Genomic DNA, 22,741 nt, shown 5'->3' with positions numbered 1-22,741 from the left:
ATAGTATAATTTTAGAGACCTTTAGAAACCAAATTTGTATGAAGCATTAACAATTAACATGCAAGTTATTTATGACAAAAGGGGAGAACTGGCGACACGCTACACCAACACAGCACTTGAGATAACGCAGTGTTTCATATCAGCCTATTGTAATGATTTCAAATACAGATCATTCTTGAAACCGGTTCACTCAAAACAGCAAACAACTGCTTCTGTTTGTTCACCAGCTAAAATTAACTAACCTACCTGGTATAAGCTATTTCAGTCATCGGAGCACATTCATTTAGAACCTGCATTTTTTCTGAGTTCTTTTTTCACTGTGTTATCAACACATACAGCTTCTCTCTTACACAAGACTGAAAAAGGAATGTGAAAACTAAAAGGATAAATGTTTTCCATCTGGAAAGAGGATTATACTGAAAGATTTCTATAAACAACTCACTGAGCAGAGACACATTTACGCTGTCCAAAGATATGAAAATAACAAAGCAAGATTTTGTCAGTTGAAGACCATTAAATTGTAGCTTGGATTAAACAGATTCACTGTTATATAAACAGGACACTAATATCATTCACCCTACTCCACTGGTAACCACATTTTCAAAAAACATAATTGTCATCTTTAAAGTGATACTACCAACCCATATAATTAAAAACAAAACAAAAACCACAACACCCCCCCCCAAACCAACAAACAACAACAAAAAAACCCACCAAAACCCTTAAGTTGTATGTATGTACTGCCAGTGATTTTATGTCCCTTTAAATTTTGGCAGATTTACAGTTGGTGTTCAATATACTGGCCTGGCATTCACTGTGAAGCAATAAACAAACACACTAAACAAAGGTGTTTCCATTAAAAACTTTTATTTTGAGAGATTTAATATCAAACAGCTGTGTTAGCAGGGAACACCAGACACAATCAGTGCAGACAGACTTAGGACTGGTGGCTCTCTGGTGTATATCCCATCTGACTGCAGTTAAGAAAAATAAAGCAGCCATTTAGGTAACACAGAAAAGTGTCTTCAGGAGTGATTGGAACACAGAATTGTTAACAGTCTTGCATACTAACTTGAAATAATCCTGCATGTTAGGATATTTGGAAGAAAAAGTGGAGATACAAGTAGTACTGTATATTCAAATTCAGTTATTTATTAAAACATCTCTCTCTCATTACTGTGTCAGAATAGTCTTCATTAACAGAAACAGATGCCAGGTCTGTTAATGTAAACAGACAACAAAAGTCTTTTCCCCCAAAGGAACTCCAATGTCTAATTCAAACCCAGATTCTGAAAATACATTAGATACCCAGACAGACCTCTGAGGATTGCACAGAAATGCCAGCGAGTTCAGGGCCAGTGATCCCACTGCTCTCCGTCCTCAGCCCGTATGACAAAGGTCTAAGGAGCAAGCCTTCCATAACTTACTGCATTGAGTCTTCGAGTGATAAATAGAAAATGTATCACCAAAATTTCTAAGGCAACATTGGCTAATTGGCACAATTGCCTTACTTACCCTGAACAGCTAAACCAGCCAGATGTATTGCTTGTTCCAGTGTGCAAGGAATGTTGCCCTCCAAGATATCTTTCTTTAATTGCAAATAATACTGATACCTACATGGGGAAAAAAGAAAAAGCTAACATGGTCTTCTCCATTTAAAGAGAGTGCAGATGAATATGCCTGCATTTCCTATTCCTCTCTGCATTCCCCAGTTTGTGTGAAGGGTATTCTTTCTCATCATTCAGACCCACACCTCCCTTAGCTTTCACATGTCACTGCAGAATCAAATATTGCTACCTCTTAAAACAAAGTCTCCACGATTTCTGTCTACTACCATACCCTTATACTTTTTTTACTAGTTCCTTCCTTAATAGTGTTATCTCCTCTTTACAATGTTCAGTATACTGCTGCTGTATTGCTGCGTTCCCTTCCAATAGATCTAATGTTGCACACCCCTTTAATCATAATAGTGACTTTCATTTGTGCATTACAATTTCTGAGTACATTTTGTTCTCGCTTTCAAGGCACCATATAGTTTCCCTTTAATCTGACCTCTTCCTAGGTCATCTCTTGTACATGCAGCCACTACTAGCTGTGCCATGTGTCAACAGCGTGAACCACTGTTTTCTTGAATTCTTCTGCCCCTTTCAGTAATCCATGGAACACCCTATCTTTAGCCCATAACACCTCAAAACTAAAAAATGCCATTATAGCTACACAGACTTTGCCAAGAAGGACACTTGTCTTCTCTAAGTCTAGTTTTAAAAGCTTAACTTCCTCATATTGTATGCTAACTCTTGTGAAGTAAGGCTTTAATACTGAGAACATAGAAGCATGTACTGCAATTTATTCAGTGATGAGAAAGGTCACACAAATTTTAATCAGGCTAAATAATGGCTCTCTTCCCTCACCCTTTAACAGCCTCTTAAATACAGTGACATTTTATAAATATTATTTAGACTCTTCTGGATCTTCCTACAAAAAAGCAGTATTCCATATGACAGATAACATGCACAAGAATAGCTGGGACTAAACCCAGGCCTTAAAGAAAAGGGGAAAGCAAAAAGCTACCACATATCAAGCAAGGTATTTGGGGAAATAGATCTTCCTAGTCAAGCAGTAGAATGTAAGCTCTTTCCATAGAACTAATATTAAAAGTAAGCATACAGACGAAGAATCTTGACACTACCTCATAACAGTACAAATACCTTCTCTTTTGTCTATGACATATTCATTTCCTGGTATGCATTAAACATATAATTTGCTTAAACATGCTCAATCTCATTTATATTGAAAAGGCGTGAAAAAATTGGCAAATTTCTGAAACTAATCTGGACTCTCACTATCGTACATCAAAGCAAGTGCCATCTTCTAGGACTCGAGTATAAGGCTGGTGCATAGATTCCTGCCTTCTATGTGGCAGCACACTGCAAAATTGCTGTAAAGCTCTAGCATAAACATCATATTCTTTAAATAAATGTCAGAGAAGAATATTCAAGGTTTTTCAGGCAGTTTAGCTATTCAATGCAACATCATGACATTTGTCTTACTCTAATGCATCCTAGTACATCAAGCACAGAATCTGAACCAAAGATTTATTTAAAAAGGAAAAAAAAAAGAAAAAAAGATTACTAGAATGACTTCTTAAGCCAGTAACATTGCTGAGAAAAAGCCCAAAACTTCAGAGTTTTCAGAAATAAACTAATCTTACAGAAAATACACATAAAAGAAAAACTAAAGCTGCCAAGCTTTGAGCAATATATTACAGCACCAGTGTCTGCACCAAGAGACTTATCTCCCTGAAAAGCTTTCACATCACAATTAGTGGAAAAGTTCTCTAGCAAGGTATTTTAGCACCAGAGTATATAAGGAGTTTCATGTAACCACAGAATAAATTAAGCTGGAAAGGACATCTGAGTGATCACCTGGTTCAACTCCCCACTCAAAGCAGGGCCATCTTGAAGTCAACAGCTTAAATGGGTTAATTAATGCAAGCATATACTTCTGAAATAACAAATATCTGTTTGCAATCCAGTTACTGGTTTTGTATTCATTTGCCTGTTAAAAATAATAACTAAATCAGAACAACCATGCACATTAAGACACTAGAAGCCAATGTACAGGCCCATAGGAATAACTGACCAGTATATGTGATCGATTTCACTTTTCCCCTGCAGTCAGCACCACCTATGTGATGTTGCCCAGATTCACAGTAGACATGGTAATATGGTATCAAAACTAACATCCACCTTCATTGCTCAGTCCATGACACAAACACACAAAAACCCCAAAACCATCAGAAGCTGAAGCTTAGCCTGTAGTTTGCCAATGTACTGTAGTGAAAGTACAGAAAGTACTGAAAGCAAAATCAAGGAAAGCATAGCTCAATAAAATCTGCATGTGCTTTGTGCAGGAAGGATGTCCCTGAAAACAACATATGACTCTTCAAAAAAAGAGAGGCAAATACAATTCACTGACCATGCAAGTATGCCTATTACTGAAAACAGTTTTGAATAGATTCCTAAGATCACCAAAAAGTTAGTTGTTTGCTTAGTTTATCACATATTTTCAAATATTTGAAAGGGAAATAAATACATGGTTTGAACATAAATTCTGCCTGAAGTAATAATTTCCATTCTAAAGAGGCAGAGGAGGGGAAAGCAGACAATTTTTAAATACAACCATACATTTCAGAATGCTAAAAGCAAAATTATAGACATATGTATGAAGTTTACCTGGTAATCTCCTGCTGAAGCTGAGAAACAGTAGGCACATAGAACACTACTCCAAAGTACACAGTTGGCTCCAAGGCATATTTGTCCAGCTGCTTTTTCAGAGGTTTGTCCAAATCTACCCATCTGCGCTGATTCTGCTTATTATAGTACCACAGACTGAAATACGTAATCTGAAAAAGAGGTATTTCAGTAATGAAAAAAGTTAGTATTACAATACTGGATAAAATATATTGTATGGAAGTCTTGCTAGTTAGAAATAAAAGGTTTTAAAACACTGACTAAGGCTATGGGTTATTGAAAATTCTGGGAACTGGAGAGACATTTAATATCAAAAGCAGACATTACTTCCAGATAAGCAATCCACATACATAAGGTCCCCTACCTAAAAAATTACCAAACCTACTCTTTATTTGCAAAAAGTCCCTGACCCTGTTGTGGCAACTCACAGATGTTAGTAGTAAGCATTTATGTGTGACAGAAAAACTAAGAGAGTGAGGAAGGCAAATATAAAATTACAAGGGGCAGCAGATTGGGCAGCAGGAGAGAGCAAGGTATGGCTGGTCTGGGGAGCTGGCAGGCAGGCTCACATGCAATGCTGATGTACAAAAAAGCACAGGACAGCTGGTCAGTCAAAGACAAGCTCATTAAAGCACATGTATGGCTCATCCCATGAGCAAGAAAATGACCAGATACAGCAGCAAGCTACCTTGCCTGAGCAGGCAACTGTTGGCCAAGCCAAAACACAAAATAGAGCGTGCACTGGAACAGCTAGCCCTGAGAGATGAGGGATGCTCATCCCTGGAATGTCAAAATCCCACTGGACATCTTGAGCAGCACAGTCTAACTTTGATTAGATCCCTGAGAAGGAGTTTGGACCAGAGTATTTTTTTTATCACTCCACAGTACAGTTTAAATCCACACAGGAGAGCCACTCATTCAAACTTAAATTTCTCCACTATCTTTAAACTAATTAAAATCTGCTGTGGCAGTACTTATTTCATTCAGTTCTGGACCAGCAAAGAGACATGGACTGGAAAATACTCATGTCATTATCACAGCAAAACTAGAAATCCTAATTACAACTTTTTTAATTGAGGAAGGGAGATAAGGGAATGCTACAAATTACCAATTACATCTGTAGGTATTTACATGGAAATTCTCCAAGTTCTTGCTACACACACATTATTCTATGTAGAAATGGTAGAAATACCAACACTTTTAATCCAACACTTAATATATTTTCAGAGGGTTTTATCTCCTATGAAATAAAGCTATTAAGGATGAAGTTTTATAAAACAAAGATCTATTAATCATAATGATTTTTTTACATCAACAACATCTATGAATTAGACTTGGAAAAACTGTCTACCTAGCAAACGTATTTGCTGTTGTTTTCTCAGGAGCTCTAGCATTTTGATGCTTTGGAGCATAGATTCGAAATTCATTAGGGAGCAACAGCTGGTAGTAGAGAACACCCACTTTAGTACTTTCCTATACATGCCTGAGAATTCATATACATACATCTTAGTTTACAGCCTAAGCAGGACGAAGACTACCCTCATGGGATGCTGGCTGTCCCTTACAGCTCTGATGGGCTGACTATGCATGTAACAACCACAGCATGGGCAGGTATGCTACATCCCAAACATCAAGGACAGCAGCAAAGTTAATGCTCCGTATCAGCACAGACCATTAAGTAATTTTGGGCACTGAAGTTTTATTAATTTAATGCTACACCTTGACTATCTATTCCATAAAAGCATTTCCTCTGGGAAATTAGCAAAATTGGGCAACTAGACCCAATTCTAAGGCATAATGTTCCTTTGATGTGGCATACTGGCAAAATTTACTTCTTTGCCCCTCTCTAAATTAGCATAATCAGCAAAGTTTTAAGTGACCGTTGGTAGGTTTGGTGGCTTTTTTTCCCCCCAATTTTTTAAAAAAATATCTTCGAAATTAAAATTACTGTTACCATGTAATTGAAAAATCAGTATTCAGGAGAGAAAAAAAAAAGTGTGTAAGGAAGAAGCCTGCCCATTTAACCTTAACTAAGTTCCCTTCTGTGAACTCTAAGATAACTCCAGTCCTATTCAATAAAAAGGCAGGCTGTAATACAGTAATTAAATTGAATTACAACTGTTCATAGAAGAAAAAAGCAGGTTTTCAGTATAGTGGAACATATCCAGAGAAAAGGCAGCAGCAGAATGCTGATACATACAAAATAGTTTCATGGTTGGGAAAGTTTAAAAATCACCATAGAGAAGCAAACTGTATTCCCACATCAGAAACAGATGTGCTTGTAAAGCAAATCCTACAAACCAAATTTGTCACAGGCAGACACTGTGTGCCCTTCACTTCTGAATTCGGAAAACCAAGAGTCAAATTTAATTAGTCATAAATACTTCCAGTTTCAAGTCGACAAAAGGAATATATCTCTGAATACAAATACTATAAACAACACAGTTTTCTAAACTTCTCAGTCCAGGCACACACAGTTAGCTGATGCCTTAGACAACATTTGCTTTTGTTTCTGTGCTTCAATCCCCCAACCATAAGATACAGTGTGCAGTAACCTCTGCCACCCCACAAGGACATTGAGAAAGCAGTATCTTAAGGTTCCATAAGATGTTAGGAATTATAACAGTAGTATCACACAAACACCAGTAAGAAAGAAATACTCTGTTCACTGCAACATCACACACTGAAAATGATGAAGTGTACTGAAAGACTACAGCTCAATCCTTCCTGCAGACTGAACGAGGAAAATAACGCATGTAAGAAGTTGTATTTCTCTTTCATTACAAGACTAATAACACCACGCACACAGCCACAGGAGCCAAAGTCGGTCTGTGATGCTGACATCCCATAACTTCTGAGTGTTACAAACTTTAATGTCTATATAATGCAAGATGGTAAGTAAGCTAGAGGACCAAAAAACAAAAATAACACTTAAAGTTGAACTACACACCATGAGCTACTTGATCTCACTCGCTAGGAAGAGCTCAAAAAAAGAAAGCCTGCTGTTTTGGCCCAGCCCACCTGCCCAACAGGTCGACCACATCAACCCTGGGCTGAGCACAAGCTGAAGTGCTGAACTGCAACCTTCTGGGTGAGAGCAGAGGCTGAAACCTAGGGGTAGCAGCTACAGAACCACAGAAGCACACCAACAAAGTTCAAAGACCCCTATAAAAGATACCACACAAACACGTTTGAAACCCAACTAAAAATGCATGCAAAAATTTCTAAGCAACTGTTTGAATAACTTTCGTCTGCAGCCTTGGTATATTTATACCTCAAAGAAGCACAGACGTGTAACAGAAAGGTATGCAGAAAAAGAGCATTCTTTTTCTGAAAAGAACAGAACAAGACTTCCATTAACACTGCCACTGTTTCAAACTCTTCAATGGAAGATACTCCTCGTTCCACACCCTGAAGTCTAGACTGAACATATAGCCTACCTTAAAGGCATGATGATCACTTGCACTGGTCTGTTTCTTTAAAACACTGACCACTTTTTCTTGCCTGCACACAGAACCAAGTAGTTACTGGCACAATAGAATAAGAAAAATGTTTCCATGTTTTAAAATATTCTCTGGAATCCAGCATAGCTTTAAATAAGATTTTTTTCTGCCACTGTATTTTCCCTTACAAACTCCTCCAATCTGGACTATCAAAAATTAAAACGAAAGCCAAGCTAAATACTATGGACCCAAGCCTGTCTTCTGACTTGTATGCAAACCTTTCACTTGACTTCAAGGGCAGAATTTGATCCTGTGAGTTTTTAGAGGAGCTTATGCACCCTGGAATATTCGCACTGATTAAAATAGAATCCATTTTTATTCATTGCTAAAACATTTTATTATTAGCAGTTCAGGACAACATCCAATGCTAAAAAGAATGCCATGACATAATTCTTAAAATATGTTAAGCTGCTAAGACTAACACTACTTTGAGGTTAATTTATTTATGTGACTTATTCATGACTCAACCCCACTGAAGAAAATCAAATAGAAATAAAAAGAACCTATACTTTCTGTACAGTTATTTTCTACCAGGCTGCTTCTGTCACTACGGACAGGAATAGTAAGCATTTCTGCATAAAAGTTTAAGAGTTATCAAGAACACAAAAGTACCAAAAGCCCAAGGCAGTATTACAGCTGACAAGTTGGTGGGAGTGGAGTGACTTCACCTATGAAGTCAACCAGACTTCCTAAGCTAAACAGAGGACTTCTTCAGGTATGAGTGCCACAAAACTACATACTGTTGGTGACTATATTATATCTTTTGGCACGATGTATGATAAGAGTCAGAGAAGCGGGGCTGATCAGTCTTAAGAAAAGTCTAAAGTAAAATCTTACTGCGGACTTCAATTGCCCAAGAGCAGGACATAGAGAAGACAGAGCCAAACCCTTCTTGGAGGTGCTCACTGCAAGTATGAGAAGCACTTGGCACAAGCTGCAATGTGGGAAATTCCAATTAGATCAGGAAAAATATTTCACAACACGACTAGCCAAACACTGCAACAGGTAGCCCAAAAAGGCGTGAAATCTCTGTCCCTGGAGGCACCCAAATTCACCCAGGCAATGCCTGAGCCACCCGATCCAAGCTGGCCTTCCTGAGCAGAGGGTGGGATCATGCAGCCCTCAGAGGTCCCTTCCAGCTCAAGCTATTACATGATTGTATGTCATTACGGAATTGGTGCTGACAAACAGCTTACTGAGAAATTCTGGGATGTAAATTACCTAACACCTTAAAAAAAAAAAAGTGTTATCTTTTACAAAGCATTAAAAACTGAGCCCTAAGTCTTAAAATTCTCATCAGTTTCCACATCTATTAAGCATATTTTGCTGTTCCTCATCTGTTTTATAATTTGAAATGGAATCAGTAAAATGATAGTCCTTCTTCCCTGTACCGACTGCCTGATACGAGTTAGCTACAACTAAGCGCTGCGTTTCATTTTATTTTCCTTAATATGCATCAGCCTCATCCCAAATACAATTCCACTTTGGCTCTAATCTAAACAGCATTTGTATATACCAGTTATCTATTTTAGTCACCGTTTACACTATCTAGGAAATAAATAAAAAAGACAAATGTATACCAGATATCAAATATGTGTAATCTCACTTGAATTTAACAACACCTATTATGATTCCCAAACTCAACTATTCCTTCCATTTTTTGGCAACATAATATGAAGTTATGTTCCCTAGGATTTTGAGACAACACCATTACTGTCCTCTTAAAAAAAAAAAGAAGAAGAAGAAGGAGGAAAATAATTTCTCTGTAAAACCTCAGACTAAAGGAAAAAAACCAGCCACTTTTTGTGGATGGTAGCAGAGAGGACAAATAGACTTTACCACACATTTCCCTGAGGCATAGCAGTGTTACAAGTTTACTTCGAACCTATGTACTTAATTATGTATTTCCCAGCTAATTTCCATATCTTACATTATAAATCTTACAGATTATCCCACAGGTTACAAATAGACTGGAAAAGAGAACTGTTTTCTAATTGTTGATACAGCGCCTTCTAATTAATGCAATCTGCTACCTGCCTTAAGGGTACAGTGACCTGAGGAATCACCATCCTAAGACGTGAGGCAAGAAATTAAAAAAAAGGAAACAATAACAAGTTTACAGAAGAATGCAATCAACATGCATTTTCAGGCTTTTTCTTTTTTACACTGGTACAAACAAATAAACAACCCATAAGACTTTCCTGAACAGAATGCTGAAAACCCCTTCTCATTATTGAAGGATAATCACTGCAGTTGGACTTTACAAAATCCTGGTTAGCCCAAGGGCTCCACTGCGTCTAGCTTTATTAGATGCTTGGATATAAAACGGCTCCTGCCATCAGGACATCACAGTTTAAATAAACTGCATGCAGGAGAACTGCGTCAATAATCTTGTACTATGCATGACTGTCAGGTACCAAGTGCAAGCTTTACCCTACTCCCAGCATTCAGAACTATGGAAGGAGACCAGAGGTCTTGAAAATCCTCCAGAAACTCAACTCTTACCACAGCAGACAACCTCCTCCAGAGATCTTCTCAACCTCTAGGGGAGAAAGGATTTGGAGCAGCCTGGACTGGCCAGTGCACAAGATCCAAGACTTCCTGGAAGTGGTGGAGAAAAAAATACATGGCAGTCTTGCCACGTACCAGCCACTGAGCGGAGAGCCGCACTCCTCTGCTTACTACCATGACCAATTCTTCTTGCAGAAAAAGAGGGGCTGCGGGCTAGCCTCATAAAAATCCCACCCTTTTCCCCATCTTGAAGCTACTCACTTCAGGGTATTTTGATTTACATTGTTTTTACTGTTCTAGTACTGAAATTTCTTCAACTGTTGCTGCAGGAGGGAGCATTTAGTAGGGTAGCTATATGAATGCAGAGAAAAGTCAGTCTTGAGTCTCAGTTCTTTCATAATGGAAACCTTTTTTCCAACACACACACACACTTATTTTCTCCTAACTACTCCAATACAGGTTTCACAAATGCTATTTAAACAAAGCAATGGCCATCTATAGCTCAAAGCAAAACAGCAGGGATAAGAAATAAACAGAAATCAATACTTTGCAAGGTAATCTAACATATTCTGATTTGTTCAAATGAAAACATTGCACAAATCACAATACACTGTGGTTTACACCCTTCAAATATCTTGAATAAACAGTCTTCTGACAAGTGAGGCAGATTCTACTCATCACTGCATTAGACAAAGGTAAATAGCTAATTTACCAGCTAAAGACCAATACCTTCACAGTGCATAGAAGACATTACATCCAAAACATATTTTAACCTCTTGCAGAAACAGTTCAGTTATCAACTTGACCAAAAAATGTAGAAAAGTGCCCATTTTTTTATCGTGTTACTTTTTCCCACCACTGTCCAATGGTCCAAGAACCATGGACTCGCATATCTGCTTTTGATTCCCACCTTACACAGCACTGATGTTAAAGGAGTATCATGGTCCCATTCATCAGGGACTTAAATCCCAATTGCTTTAAAACAGGAAAAGCAAAATTTCAAAGTAGTCTAAAAAGACTAAACAATGAACTAATGTCTTTGCTTCAGAAGTGAAGAAAATTTATACTATGAAAATTAGTATAAAACTGTAAGCAATTCACAGACATCATGGCAGTGAAAAAATACAATTAAGTGGTATATTCAAATTCTGACCAAACTTTATAAAAAAGCTGAAGAAATAAGGGGCAACAGTTCCTAATAGCCACTGTTGCCTTCATGGAAAAACGTTAATTTTGTGCTGCTCAGCATAGTAAGACTGAGTGTAAATCCTATACCTGAATGTACAGCTTTTTTCCTTCAGAAAAAGGAAAACTACAATAACAACACTGAGGCAATTACTGATTTTTGGCTGACTGCTCTGTCCTTCAATTGATCTTTGCTCCTAATTTACAATTACAGCATGCTTGTAATTAATATATGGTTTAGATGGAGTAGTTTAGTTTTCAATAAAGTAGTGTCTTTTAAATTAACTAGATTACTAGTTAATTTACTAGATAACACTGAAGGTCTGCATTTTTGTATGTGTTACTCCATGACAATTTCTTCTTTCCTAATTATAAGGAAAATTTGGTTCAGAGAGGCAACCACAACAATTCAACCTTGAGTACTGCCTCTCCTCTTATTTCTCTAAGCATTAGCTGAAGTTTTGTCAGACTTTGATACAAGGTATAAACATAATCATGTTAGTGACACCTGTCGTGACTTGGCCCCACTTTTATTTGCCAGTCAATATGTTTACCAATGCATATACATGTAAGAGTATTTATGGTTGAACTTGGTCTTCTTTTAAAAACACTCTTTAAGTATGCAAAACACACATTAAAGAAACCACTGCACTGAATTGAAGGTTGGGGGTTTTTTTTTGCGTTTTCTCCAAAAGCTGATATTTCAGAATTCAGAGCAAAGTTTTACAGCATAGTTCAAGCATATCTGAAGCACTGTTTCAGAACACTGAAGTTATTCAGGACTCTGATAACCTTGATTTCTTCTTTCCTATTCATGTCCAAAACAAACACAGGAACTTGCATACGCACACCACACACGGTCCAGTGAAGTTCCCTACCATTAGTTGCTGTACTCGGGCCCAAATTTCTACCACATATCTGAAGTTATGTCAGACTCTGCTTGTACACAGTAACAGAATTTGCCCCTTCTTTCTGGTTTAGAAATGTTACTAGAAAACAGAAATAAAAGAAGAGCCAGCAAGAGAGGTAAATCGGTTGTAACTTCTCCTGCCAAACATCCTATAGATATCTAGCTGGATTAACTTTTTTAAAAAAATTCTGTGTTTTCAAGTATTTAATTTGTATACTCATGCCCCAGATGCAAGATGAGCAGTGTTGCACATACTTTTTAAGGTGGCTAACAATCAGAGCTCTGAGCAGTTTTTCAAAACTTGTAATTCCAGAACAGTTTTCTGCATAAATTGAGTTTGCTTATAGTACTCTCATGGGATAAAATCAGGCTGGATTACAAAGGGTAAGTAACTTATGTTCCCTGTTCCCTTTGGCTTCTTTCCCCAGTTTCTCTGTTTAAGAGAGCTGGATTATATACCCATTGCTGATGAGTCACATTCTGGGAATACTAGAAGATGTTGTTCTTAATTTAATGCATTCATTTCACTTTTCTGTAAAGTCTAACATTCAGTAAAAAAATAAAATTACCACCATACTTTAGACTTCCTAAACTCTAATTATGTGTCCATACTAGTATACAACTTGGAAACTGAGAAGTTCCAATTGAAAGATCAAAAGAAAACCAGTGTTTAGCCACGCAAAACCATTACTTGAAGATTACTGACTTCCATAAAGATCTGTTAAAACATATATCTTAAAAGACAGCACAGCATTCAAAATAAGCCATTCAACTCACTGTCCAAAATCAGTAATTGCAGACTACACTGGAGAGAAAGGAATATTTACAGATTTTACCATTCAATGTATAAAAAGGTAGACCTATTGCCCTGATACCTCCTGCAAGAAACTGTTTTGAAGGTGCATGAGAACTGCATGTCATAACTGTGTAGTGCCCATATCCCAGTAATGCAAAATTGATGCCTCATTTTTTGTAACTGCATTATTAAGTCTCAGTATTCAAATAAACAATCATACTTTCACGTTTAACATTTTGTATTCACACTCATGCTTTAAGGGTGCTTAGTATATTAACAATAAGCAATACCTTATAGATAGTGTTTTACAGTATCAAGAACTAATGTTCTTTTTGCAGATTTAGGCAAAGTGCTGAGCAAATTTTTCTTTCTGAGAACTTTCTACTAAGCAAGCAGTCAGGAATGATCCAGTATCTGCTTGGCAAATTGGCTATTTAAAGGCATAACAACATTTTTTGAATGCAAGCTCTGGAAAGTAATTTATATCCCTGTTTTCCATTCCCTTTTATTGCCACACATTTTCCTGCCAAAATAATCCACGCAAGAATGCATGACTGAAAGAATCTGCTCTGAGTTCAATAGTGTACTGTCAACTCCCTTAGTCTGATATATGACTCTTAATTGAGGAAATTGCCACATTTCTCTTTTTCTTTTTAAAACAGATTTTTAGGAGTAGCTCCCAAGAAAGAGATAATGAAGAACAGCTGAAAAAAACCTGCATCTCCAACACTCTGTGACTAGTTCAATAAAAGCTAGCAGTCATCATTCAGGAAGACAAAGCCTCTGCATTTTGCAGACCAAATATATTTAAAATTCTTTACTTTCTGTTGATTTAGCAGTGACATCTGAAAGTGGATAGATAAAACGGACAAAATCCATTCACATGACAGTAACTGAATTTCAAATATATGATATCTGGTGTGTTTTAAGTAAACACTAAAGCTATAAGAGTAGTTAGATTCTCCCTTTGCTAAAGGAGCAAGTAAAAAACAAGTCATACTGTTGCACATAATTGCATTTTTCTAAAATAACTGTATACTAAAAAACATTTGGAGAATCTACAAGAATGCATATCAGGATTGAAAACAACCACAGTAAACACTTAGAGATTAATGGATTCACATGTATTTAATTTATTTATTATTCTCCAAACAAAAAAAAAAAAATAATCTGAAAACAACTGACAACATATAGCATTTCCTATTAAGAAATCCTGCAGTAATGCATGCCATGTGCAGCAATACACGTTTGCAGGATTGAGTCTAATATTTAGTTGCTCAAGATTTAAGCAAAGCTATAAGCAGTTGCCATTGCTTCACAATGGAAATATAACATTTCAAAAAATCATAGTTATTAGACAACAATTATTTTCATGATTACTCTTATTTTGGTTACCTAAGTCTAGGGTTTTCATCCTGTATTTAAATCCCATATTCAAAACACCATTATATGGCAGACCACATAACAGAGCATGTTTTTCAGAACAGTGTTAGCAACACTAAACTTTCATTACAGGTTTTCTCTCTCCTGCCCCCCAAAAGTGCACCTGCTGTCACAGTTCAACGACTACAAAATGAACTAAACCTGTTGAGTCTGTAGTGGGAAATGTCAGTTTACCCAGGATTGAGAGCATTCAGCTACTGCAACCAAATCCACCTGTGTTCAACACAATTGTGTAACAATTACATTGGTTCCTATGTTAGTAATACTGTTGATTTCTATAAACAACATTTTGTGGCTCAGCATTTCAGAAGTAATTAACTCACTACAGGAGATGTATGAATAATCACTAAATGTGTGAGGGAAGAGAAAATTTCAGTTGCAAAAAGATCCTTCAATATATCAAGTAAGGAATTTTTTTTGGAAAAAGGCAGGTTACACAGATATATACAGATTTAACTAGTGCAAACCGTATTGCCTCATGAGGCCAGCACTCCCTCTAAATGACTACAGGCTTGCTGCAAGACAGTGTCTGCAAACATGTTTGTGGTATTTGAACAAGCAATACAAATAATTGGTCACTGGAACACCTACCATGTTTTGTGCTTTAGGTTCTTTTCACAGCACTAATCCATCAGAAAAAAAACAACATGCATGCAAATAACACTTTCATATTCTTAGCTAAAAGTTGCCTCAAGCCTTGCAGTAATTCTTAACCAAGTTGCTTAGGCAGAAATATTTTTTGTTGTTGCTTTGTGGGTCTTTTGAAACAGCACTTTCAGCATTTTCAGGTTTAAAAACCAGTTGCTTTGTTTATCATTCTAATCTTCTATTCCCTGCCACTTCTCACATGTCTTCCCCTTGGGCATTCCCTAGCTTTGTAACATAAGTTTTGCAATTGTTTTGGAGTAGCCCAGGTCTCCATCAAGACCAGAAGATGAAGAAAAAAAGAGGAACACAGGATAGCTGCTCCAGAAAATAAACTGATTGCCCCAAGTGGTAAGGATTCACCACACAGGTCATCTAGCACCAGATACAAAAATCACACCGTTGCTCGACAGTTATCGCTTACCTCCCGCAATTCAAGCCTCTGAGCCACTGCTTCCAGACTTTCCTGGCCCGTGCTTTCCACTGACAGGGTGAACTCAACAAATTCATTGTTTAGCAGCTGGATACGAGCCACCAAGCAACTCTTGCTGGATACTGTGTAACGTCGAGTTCGTTTCAATTTCAGCCCAAAAGGTAGCGGCATCTTCTTTTTCCTCCACAGATGGTTACTGATAAAAAGCTATGACCACTGAGACCTTGAGAAGGGACAAGCAGCTATCTCCTCTCAAAAGGTAAGGCGCTGTAACGTCTCCAGAGATCAACCAGCAGCAGAATCCATTAAATACAAGCAAGCTTTCCACCAAGAGACAAGTAGAAGGGGCATTCACTGGAATCCTAGTAAGGAGCAGGAGAGAAAGAGAATGGATACAAGAATGAGAAATACTTTCACTGAAAGGAGAATAGCATCATGGGAAATATAACACATGTAGTTTCTCTAAATCTAAATAATGAGCATACTTTCCAAAATGCAGAGCTGTTACGCATTCAAATAACAAAATAAGCACCAGGGTTTCTGGTTTTTCCACAGGTGACACCAGTCTTTGGCAAGTTGGTATTTTTTTTAAACTGGCTAGTTAATAATGAGTCTTAATCAAATGTGGCTGCAACGCCTTAAAATAAGTATTTCTAAATTGAATCAATACTTGAATAAATACATCTACAAAGTCTGAGTTGCCTAAGCTATTTCTAACACTGAAAAAACCCATTTTCTTTCAGAGCAAATCCAGCAACCTGGCTTGTTTTTCAGAGCAGCATGCAGCCTCAGCTGCTATCTGCTGGATTAAACACAAAACCCAGTCTCAAAAACGATTAAGGCCCCCCCCCCAAAAAAAAAAAAAAAAAGAAAAAAAAAACCCAGGAAGAGAGGCGTTAATGCTCACACCTTAGCCATTTCCTACCAGACAATTAAAATCCAACTCCTCTAATTTTCCCTGATTTACAGCTAGCTGTACCGTTCGTTCTTATGCTAAAGTGCTGTGTGATGTTTCAGGTCACGCTTTGCCTTGCCGAGAGAGCATGTGAATTCTGAACACCATTCGTTTTCTTATTTTTCCTTGAAAAACACACTTACTCCTAGTCGAAAGGCAGCCACCCGTTTCCCCACCTTTTGTAAACACCTTCACGCCTCCTCTCCTGTCAGCCCCGTAACACAACAGGCTTCGCCTTTCTCCTCTGTCAAGCACCTTCTTCCCGCAAAATTAGTTGCTCTTACTAGCGCTGGTCTGCAATAGCACATGCGAAATAAAAACATTCGCTAATATACGGCGGGGGGGGGGGGCGGGGCGGGTCTCACAGGCCCGTGCGCTGAGAGAGGGCAGGCGCTGCGGCTACAGCCCACCCTGCAGAGACAGCCACCGCCGGGGGGCTGCGCCGCGGGGCGGGGGCGATGCGCCCCTGCGACCGAGACCGGGACCGGGACCGTCCCCCCGCGGCGCTACCGGGGGGGCGCGGCCACCGCGCACCGCTGCGAGCGCCCTGCGCCTGGCGGCCGCCACCCAGACCCGGCCCTGCCCGCCGCCCGCTGCGCTGGTTCCCCGCACGGTGGGAGCTCTGCCCGGGGACCCCTAGTGGCAGCGCCGCACCGCCTGCAAGGGAAAACAACGGCCTACATGGGTTTTTTTCAGGCTGGTACGTATTAGTAACACATTTTAAAAGGTATAATTTAATTTCTGAAGACTTTTTGACTTAGACAGGAATAACGTGAGCATATGCGTTTCTTTGGGGTGGGGGAAACGGACTGGTCTTCCTAGCGCACCTGTGTTTAAACTCCAAGGTGTAGCTATACTTTTACATTTGTATACATACCTAGAAACTATGTGTTACTCGACACAGCCCCAAATGCGGCTGAAAGCCTCCTATCCCACTCCCTAGTCCCTCGCAAGCAGCCCGGCACAGCGGGAAGGAAGGCAGAAAGGTGCCAAAGGCCTCACGGGGAGGAGGAGGAGGCAGCATTGGATTTTTCCTCAACATCTTTGCAACCCTAGTCCAAAGAATGACAATAAGCATATTTCGTGACCACATTTCTAATAATCTGGAAGCAGTTCTACCATCCTACACAATCTCCATCCCCAACAGATACCACCTATAAGCTTAATTGAATCAAAAAAAACCCCTGACCCAAACACCAGCTTGTTTATTTTTGCATGCAGCTGCAGAATAAATAACTGATAGCAACAGGTTTGCCTGAAAAATTTAGGGATACACAGGGACTCCCCACTTTATTCCTCGCTCCGCACTTTGATCCTCCAAATCCTGCCTCCCTGGAGCAGCATGCAGGGAATGCTGTACAGACAAGCTTTTATTTTCCTGCCCACTGCCAGCAGAATCTCACACTGGGTTTATTCCTGGCAGAGTAACTTTTGGCTGACTGACCTCAGCTCACGTCCCCGAGGCCCATTTTCCAATACATTCTTTGCACAGTTACGCACTTTCTTCAGTGTTGCAGCAACGAGAGAAACCAACTTACTCATCTTTTTGAAAGCTGTGGTCAAAGCACAGTGCTGTTTTAATCTCAGTTGTTATGTAGTACCACTGAATATGAAAGACTTCCAAACTTTTATGCCCCCTTCAGGCCCTTAGAAAAGTATTCTAAGGGCATTAAAAAAAAAAAAAGAAAGAAAGAAAAAGAAAAATAAGAAAGGCTAACCAGAGGCTGACCTGACAGGTGACATTTCCAAACCATCTAACGCTGACATGAGGCAATCTCAGCCCTTCAGTTATTGCCCTATGCAGACAGGTAGCAATGCAAGCAGAGGAAAGGAGTTTAGAGCAGAATTTTCAGAACGTGCCAGGAGCACTCTTCAGGTTGTGAGCTGTTGTTTGCATTTATTGCCTTACTGAGCATTTATGTATTTATGCTAAACAATTTAACTCAGTACATGTCTGACATAATCTTCATTACTTCTTCTGAAACACGTTTATAACAAGGAAAACTTCAGTAACTAACTTCCAGTCCGTGCCACAAAAGGCCAACTAAAAAAAATTCCTGACATATAATAAGTGCTGCAGAACAAAGGCAAGTTTGATGAGTAACACTGAGGTATCATTCAGTAACTTCTACTGCTAGCCATGTGTGCTTCTTGCAAACACAGCTGTGCTTTCTGCAGTGCTAGGCGCTCTCATGTTTGCCTTCTGCATTACTTTGAATTCGGACACATCTATGTTGTTATAAAGCTACTTTAACAAAAAGGAACTACATACTGACAGGAGTTACAAATCCCATTGATGACCTCTACAATAACAAGCCTTTATTTAGCAAGCCTGGAATTTTCATGCAACAGCTAAAAATGTCTTTATTGGCCAAACTTTGTACATTTATATTTCAACACAAACAGGTAGTTTCTAAAATGTTGTATTATAATTTCAGCAACATGGCCACGACTGATGAACAATTACTGAGTACTGTGGTATCTTTCCCCTTTACTGACACTTCCCACTCCCCTCTCAATAATTAGCATTTTATTTTACAAAGAATTTTTGAACAGCCTGCATGAATGACAGCAAGGAAGGTGAAACTGCAACATATGACGGTGGAAAAGGGTTCCTATTATTTCGAATGCTTAAAATACATCTATTGCTTTCAGAAATATTTGGGGAGCCAAAAAAATCAGAATACTCCACCCGCCCCTTGTTTTACCAGTTAATCTTTGACATGACTCTTGGACTGAAAGAGCAACAATAAGTGCATATCTCAAACCTCCCCCACCTCCAAAAGCACAATTCTACAGCCTTTACTTTTCAAAAAGTAAATGCTTGGAACTCCTTAGTCTTACAGTACACGGCAGAGAAGATCACCTGCCTTTTTTTTTTTGGTTGGTTTTTTTTTTTTTTGCTGTGCCTCCTGTTTTCCCCTTACCTTGTGCAGCGATCCAAAGACACCCTGTCTCCTTTCACATACGTGTAGCCGAAGAAACCTCACAGCGCTCCAAGACTCTTTTTCCCGGAGCCGTCTCATCTGTATTCCTCGGGAACTGACTTACTGTATTCCTCTTGTCCGAAACAGCTGCTATCTCGGCTAACCCACCTTCCTCTCAGATCACTCATAGTGAAAACATTCCTCACTTCCTGTCTCAAAAAACTTGCTCTGGATATCATTCCACTGAGGAAAGAGCTGGGGGTGGAAGAAAATACTGCAACAAAATAAACCTGTGCCAGCCAGCTCTTCAGGCAGCCTCTTTCATGTGACGCTGCGCTGCATGCCTGCAGATTGTGTTCTCGGGAATATTTTCAAATCGCCAGTCTCTGTGTGCCTCTGTGTGTGTGCATTTAATTTCTTTTCCTGGAGGCGTTCCCCTTGCTCTATCCATGCGGAAGGATACGCTGAAAGAATTAAAGCAAAGGCCCGTATGCTTGTAGCCCATTACCTCAGAGAGTTGGAATGCTTGGCAGGGAGAATGTCAGCAATGAACAGCTGCTTCTCTGGCTACAGGGGCATTACAGAAATAGGGGTTACAACAAATAGCAGGCAATCCTTGCTTTTTTTAATCATATGATCATTTATTTTGAGCCTTTCCAATTAAGGCAAATCTCTTACCAAAAATTCTGTTGGTCTTACTTTCACACAGCTTGGAAATATTTTCAAGGTTTAATCCATATGTGCCATACCAAATGACCTATGTGCATGCATCTATGTCTGCAGCTAAAAACAAAAGTCCTTGCAAAGTTTCAGCTGTTGGTCATATACAAAGCAAGAAAATGCAGGCTAAAGACTGATCTTTCATCCCTTGCCTGGACTTAAAACTCCCAAAGGTGTCAGTAGAAATTATGCCCTTAATAACAACTGTCTTAGCAAGTATTAAATACATATCAATTAAGTAATATTTACAGTGTTTAACTAATGCAAACATCATATAAGGGGCTGCACTCCAGTCCCACAAATATATGGAGATCGCTGTGTGTTTGCGTGCATATGAAATCAGCAATTGTATGCAATTTCGAATTTTACAGCTCTTCACACCATGTGAGCCAGGCAAAAGTACATACAAACTTGAAACGGATCAGGGATGAGGAAAAAGGTAAAGTGAGTATGTGAACACTGACTCATGTGAACAGCAAAACTTAGAGAGTATTTTGGTAATGTAAAGTGCACAAACATGCTACTGTCTGAGCAGGTCTAACCTGCAAATCGACTATGCAAATAACATGTTACTCAGCAGGACACTAGTCTCAGAAGAAATATGTAGGTAATTCTGTACTATGATGAATTCTTCTGAGTTATTTCTCTTAGACACAATGGTCTTTCCTCAAATCAGGGTAGTATCTCTTTTTTTCCCCCCTCCATACATCAGCCGTAGTTATGATGAGCAGTCCATAAGCCAAAAAAAGAACAAAAAAAGTTCAGGGAAATTTTATATTGAGTAAAATAAACTAACTTAGAACTAACCAAAACAGATACTCTTTTCTAATGGTATCTGCTACAGGCCAGAACTATGGTTACTTGCCAGAGAAAAATGACTAATACAACACATGACAAATCTAAGCCATGAAAATTCAGGGTCACAGCAACAATTCCTCCTATTTCTAAACAATTTGTACTGGAAACAAGGTCTTAATTCACATCTGACACATTTCCTATTGTAAATCTCGATCACACCCATTTCTTGCCTGATTCCCTGCTTAGAAGCTGCATTCGTTAGTTTTCTTACTTTCCGTAGTTAATCCTTGTTGCATTTTCTTTCTTCACATTTACCTTAAAGACAACACCTCATCTTAAAAGAGATGACTAGGACATTGTCAATATGCTCTTCTGCAGCCTACATTTTCTCCTGAAGCTCATCAAACTTTTATTCCTGAATTAAATTTTTTTGTTCTGCTTTCTAGAACTCCAGTTTGTATCCTAACATTGGGGTTTTCTGCATTTTCTCCATTTTGCCCTATCTCATTTTTTTGCCTCATCAGCTCTCTATTATCTGCTTTGCTCCAACTATCAACTCTAACTGAAAAGGACAGAGAGAAAGGCCTCCATGAACATGTGATGAACACATCAATAAGACATAGATTGCCTCAGGGCACTGTGCTGTGCTCCTGCATCTCCCCTTTAACCCTCGGTCAACACTCATGACATGCTTGGGTAGAAATACCTGCATCTTTTCCTGTACTCTTTATTCTCTTGTTGAAGATTATGAGAGGAAAAGACTAATATCCTGCAGCTGAATTTTGCAGCCCTTGTTCTGTAAGTACAAAGAAAAGTTTCTGCCCGTTAGGTTGAAATACTGCCTGCTTATAGTGGAGCAGGGATAAAGCTACTTTGTTCTTATTGACATCTTCCCTTTTGGGACAGTTTTGATTTTTTTTTTCCATCCTGGTCCAAATATGTGATTGCAGTTGAGTGTATCAGCCAACAGGGTGAAGGCTGACGCAAGTATTCACCTTGTTCCAATTCTGGGAACTCCTCTGTCCAGCATCAGGTCTTTGCACTAACTAATGGTAAGACAGAAAGTTGGAAGTGAGCCAAACAGGAAGCAGAATCAGTCACCCTCCAGGCAGAAAAGTGGTATGCATGCATATATTCCTCGGCCTAGTGGAGAGTTACTCATTTGTGATAAAAACACAGGCAGGAAGGCAGGATAGTGCTGAAGCTACTAGTTAAAGGGGCATTCCCAGGATGCTGAAACAATGAAGAAGTCATGTGGAAAAATAACTTGATTTACTCACTAGCCATGCAAAATAGTAACTTCATGAACTGCAAAGTCCAAATACCTCTGATTCTACATGCGACTCAAAGCTGTTCTCTGAACAAATTCAGTTTATTCATCACTTCTATGTTTTGCCTCTGTCTCTGAAGCCTCCCTGTTTTTGCATCATTCCATTTCTTATTTGTGAAAAAACAAGAGATAGTTCGGTCTTTATGGATCATTAGATATTTCTTGATGGTAGCGGAGAGAATGGAAGGTGCTAGTAAAATGAGCATACAATATGTCCATTATATGCTTGAAAGCCTAAAATTTCACGTTTGCAAGATTCATTTTTACTTATAAGGCACTGTGAAATGTTGAACCATGTTCTACTACATAACTAATTAAGGTTATAGAATTTC

The 22,741-nt window shown here is 38.8% G+C and overlaps 1 protein-coding gene across 2 annotated transcripts in view; it reads right to left on the bottom strand.

Annotated features, from left to right (window-relative positions):
- The window catches only part of PTPN21 (protein tyrosine phosphatase non-receptor type 21), a 47,700-nt gene extending 27,578 nt beyond the window's left edge, over positions 1-20,122 (bottom strand). The window contains exons 1-4 of one of the 2 annotated variants that reach the window (XM_005446925.4): positions 19,562-20,122; positions 15,671-16,041; positions 4,236-4,405; positions 1,516-1,613 (exon numbers count right to left, since the gene is read on the bottom strand). In XM_005446925.4, the coding sequence (XP_005446982.2) occupies positions 1,516-1,613; positions 4,236-4,405; positions 15,671-15,850 (448 nt within the window). In that variant the 5' untranslated portion in view covers positions 15,851-16,041; positions 19,562-20,122. Of the gene's footprint in view, positions 1-1,515; positions 1,614-4,235; positions 4,406-15,670; positions 16,042-16,810; positions 16,933-19,561 lie in introns of those variants that run through there. The other variant, XM_055715984.1, reaches the window with a different exon arrangement.
- Between the last annotated feature and the right edge of the window lie 2,619 nt (positions 20,123-22,741).

This window comes from Falco cherrug, chromosome 7 (assembly GCF_023634085.1).
Source record: "Falco cherrug isolate bFalChe1 chromosome 7, bFalChe1.pri, whole genome shotgun sequence".
Lineage (NCBI taxonomy): Eukaryota > Metazoa > Chordata > Aves > Falconiformes > Falconidae > Falco > Falco cherrug.
Note: the sequence above shows the minus strand (reverse complement) of the source record. Positions and strands in the feature narration are given on the sequence as shown.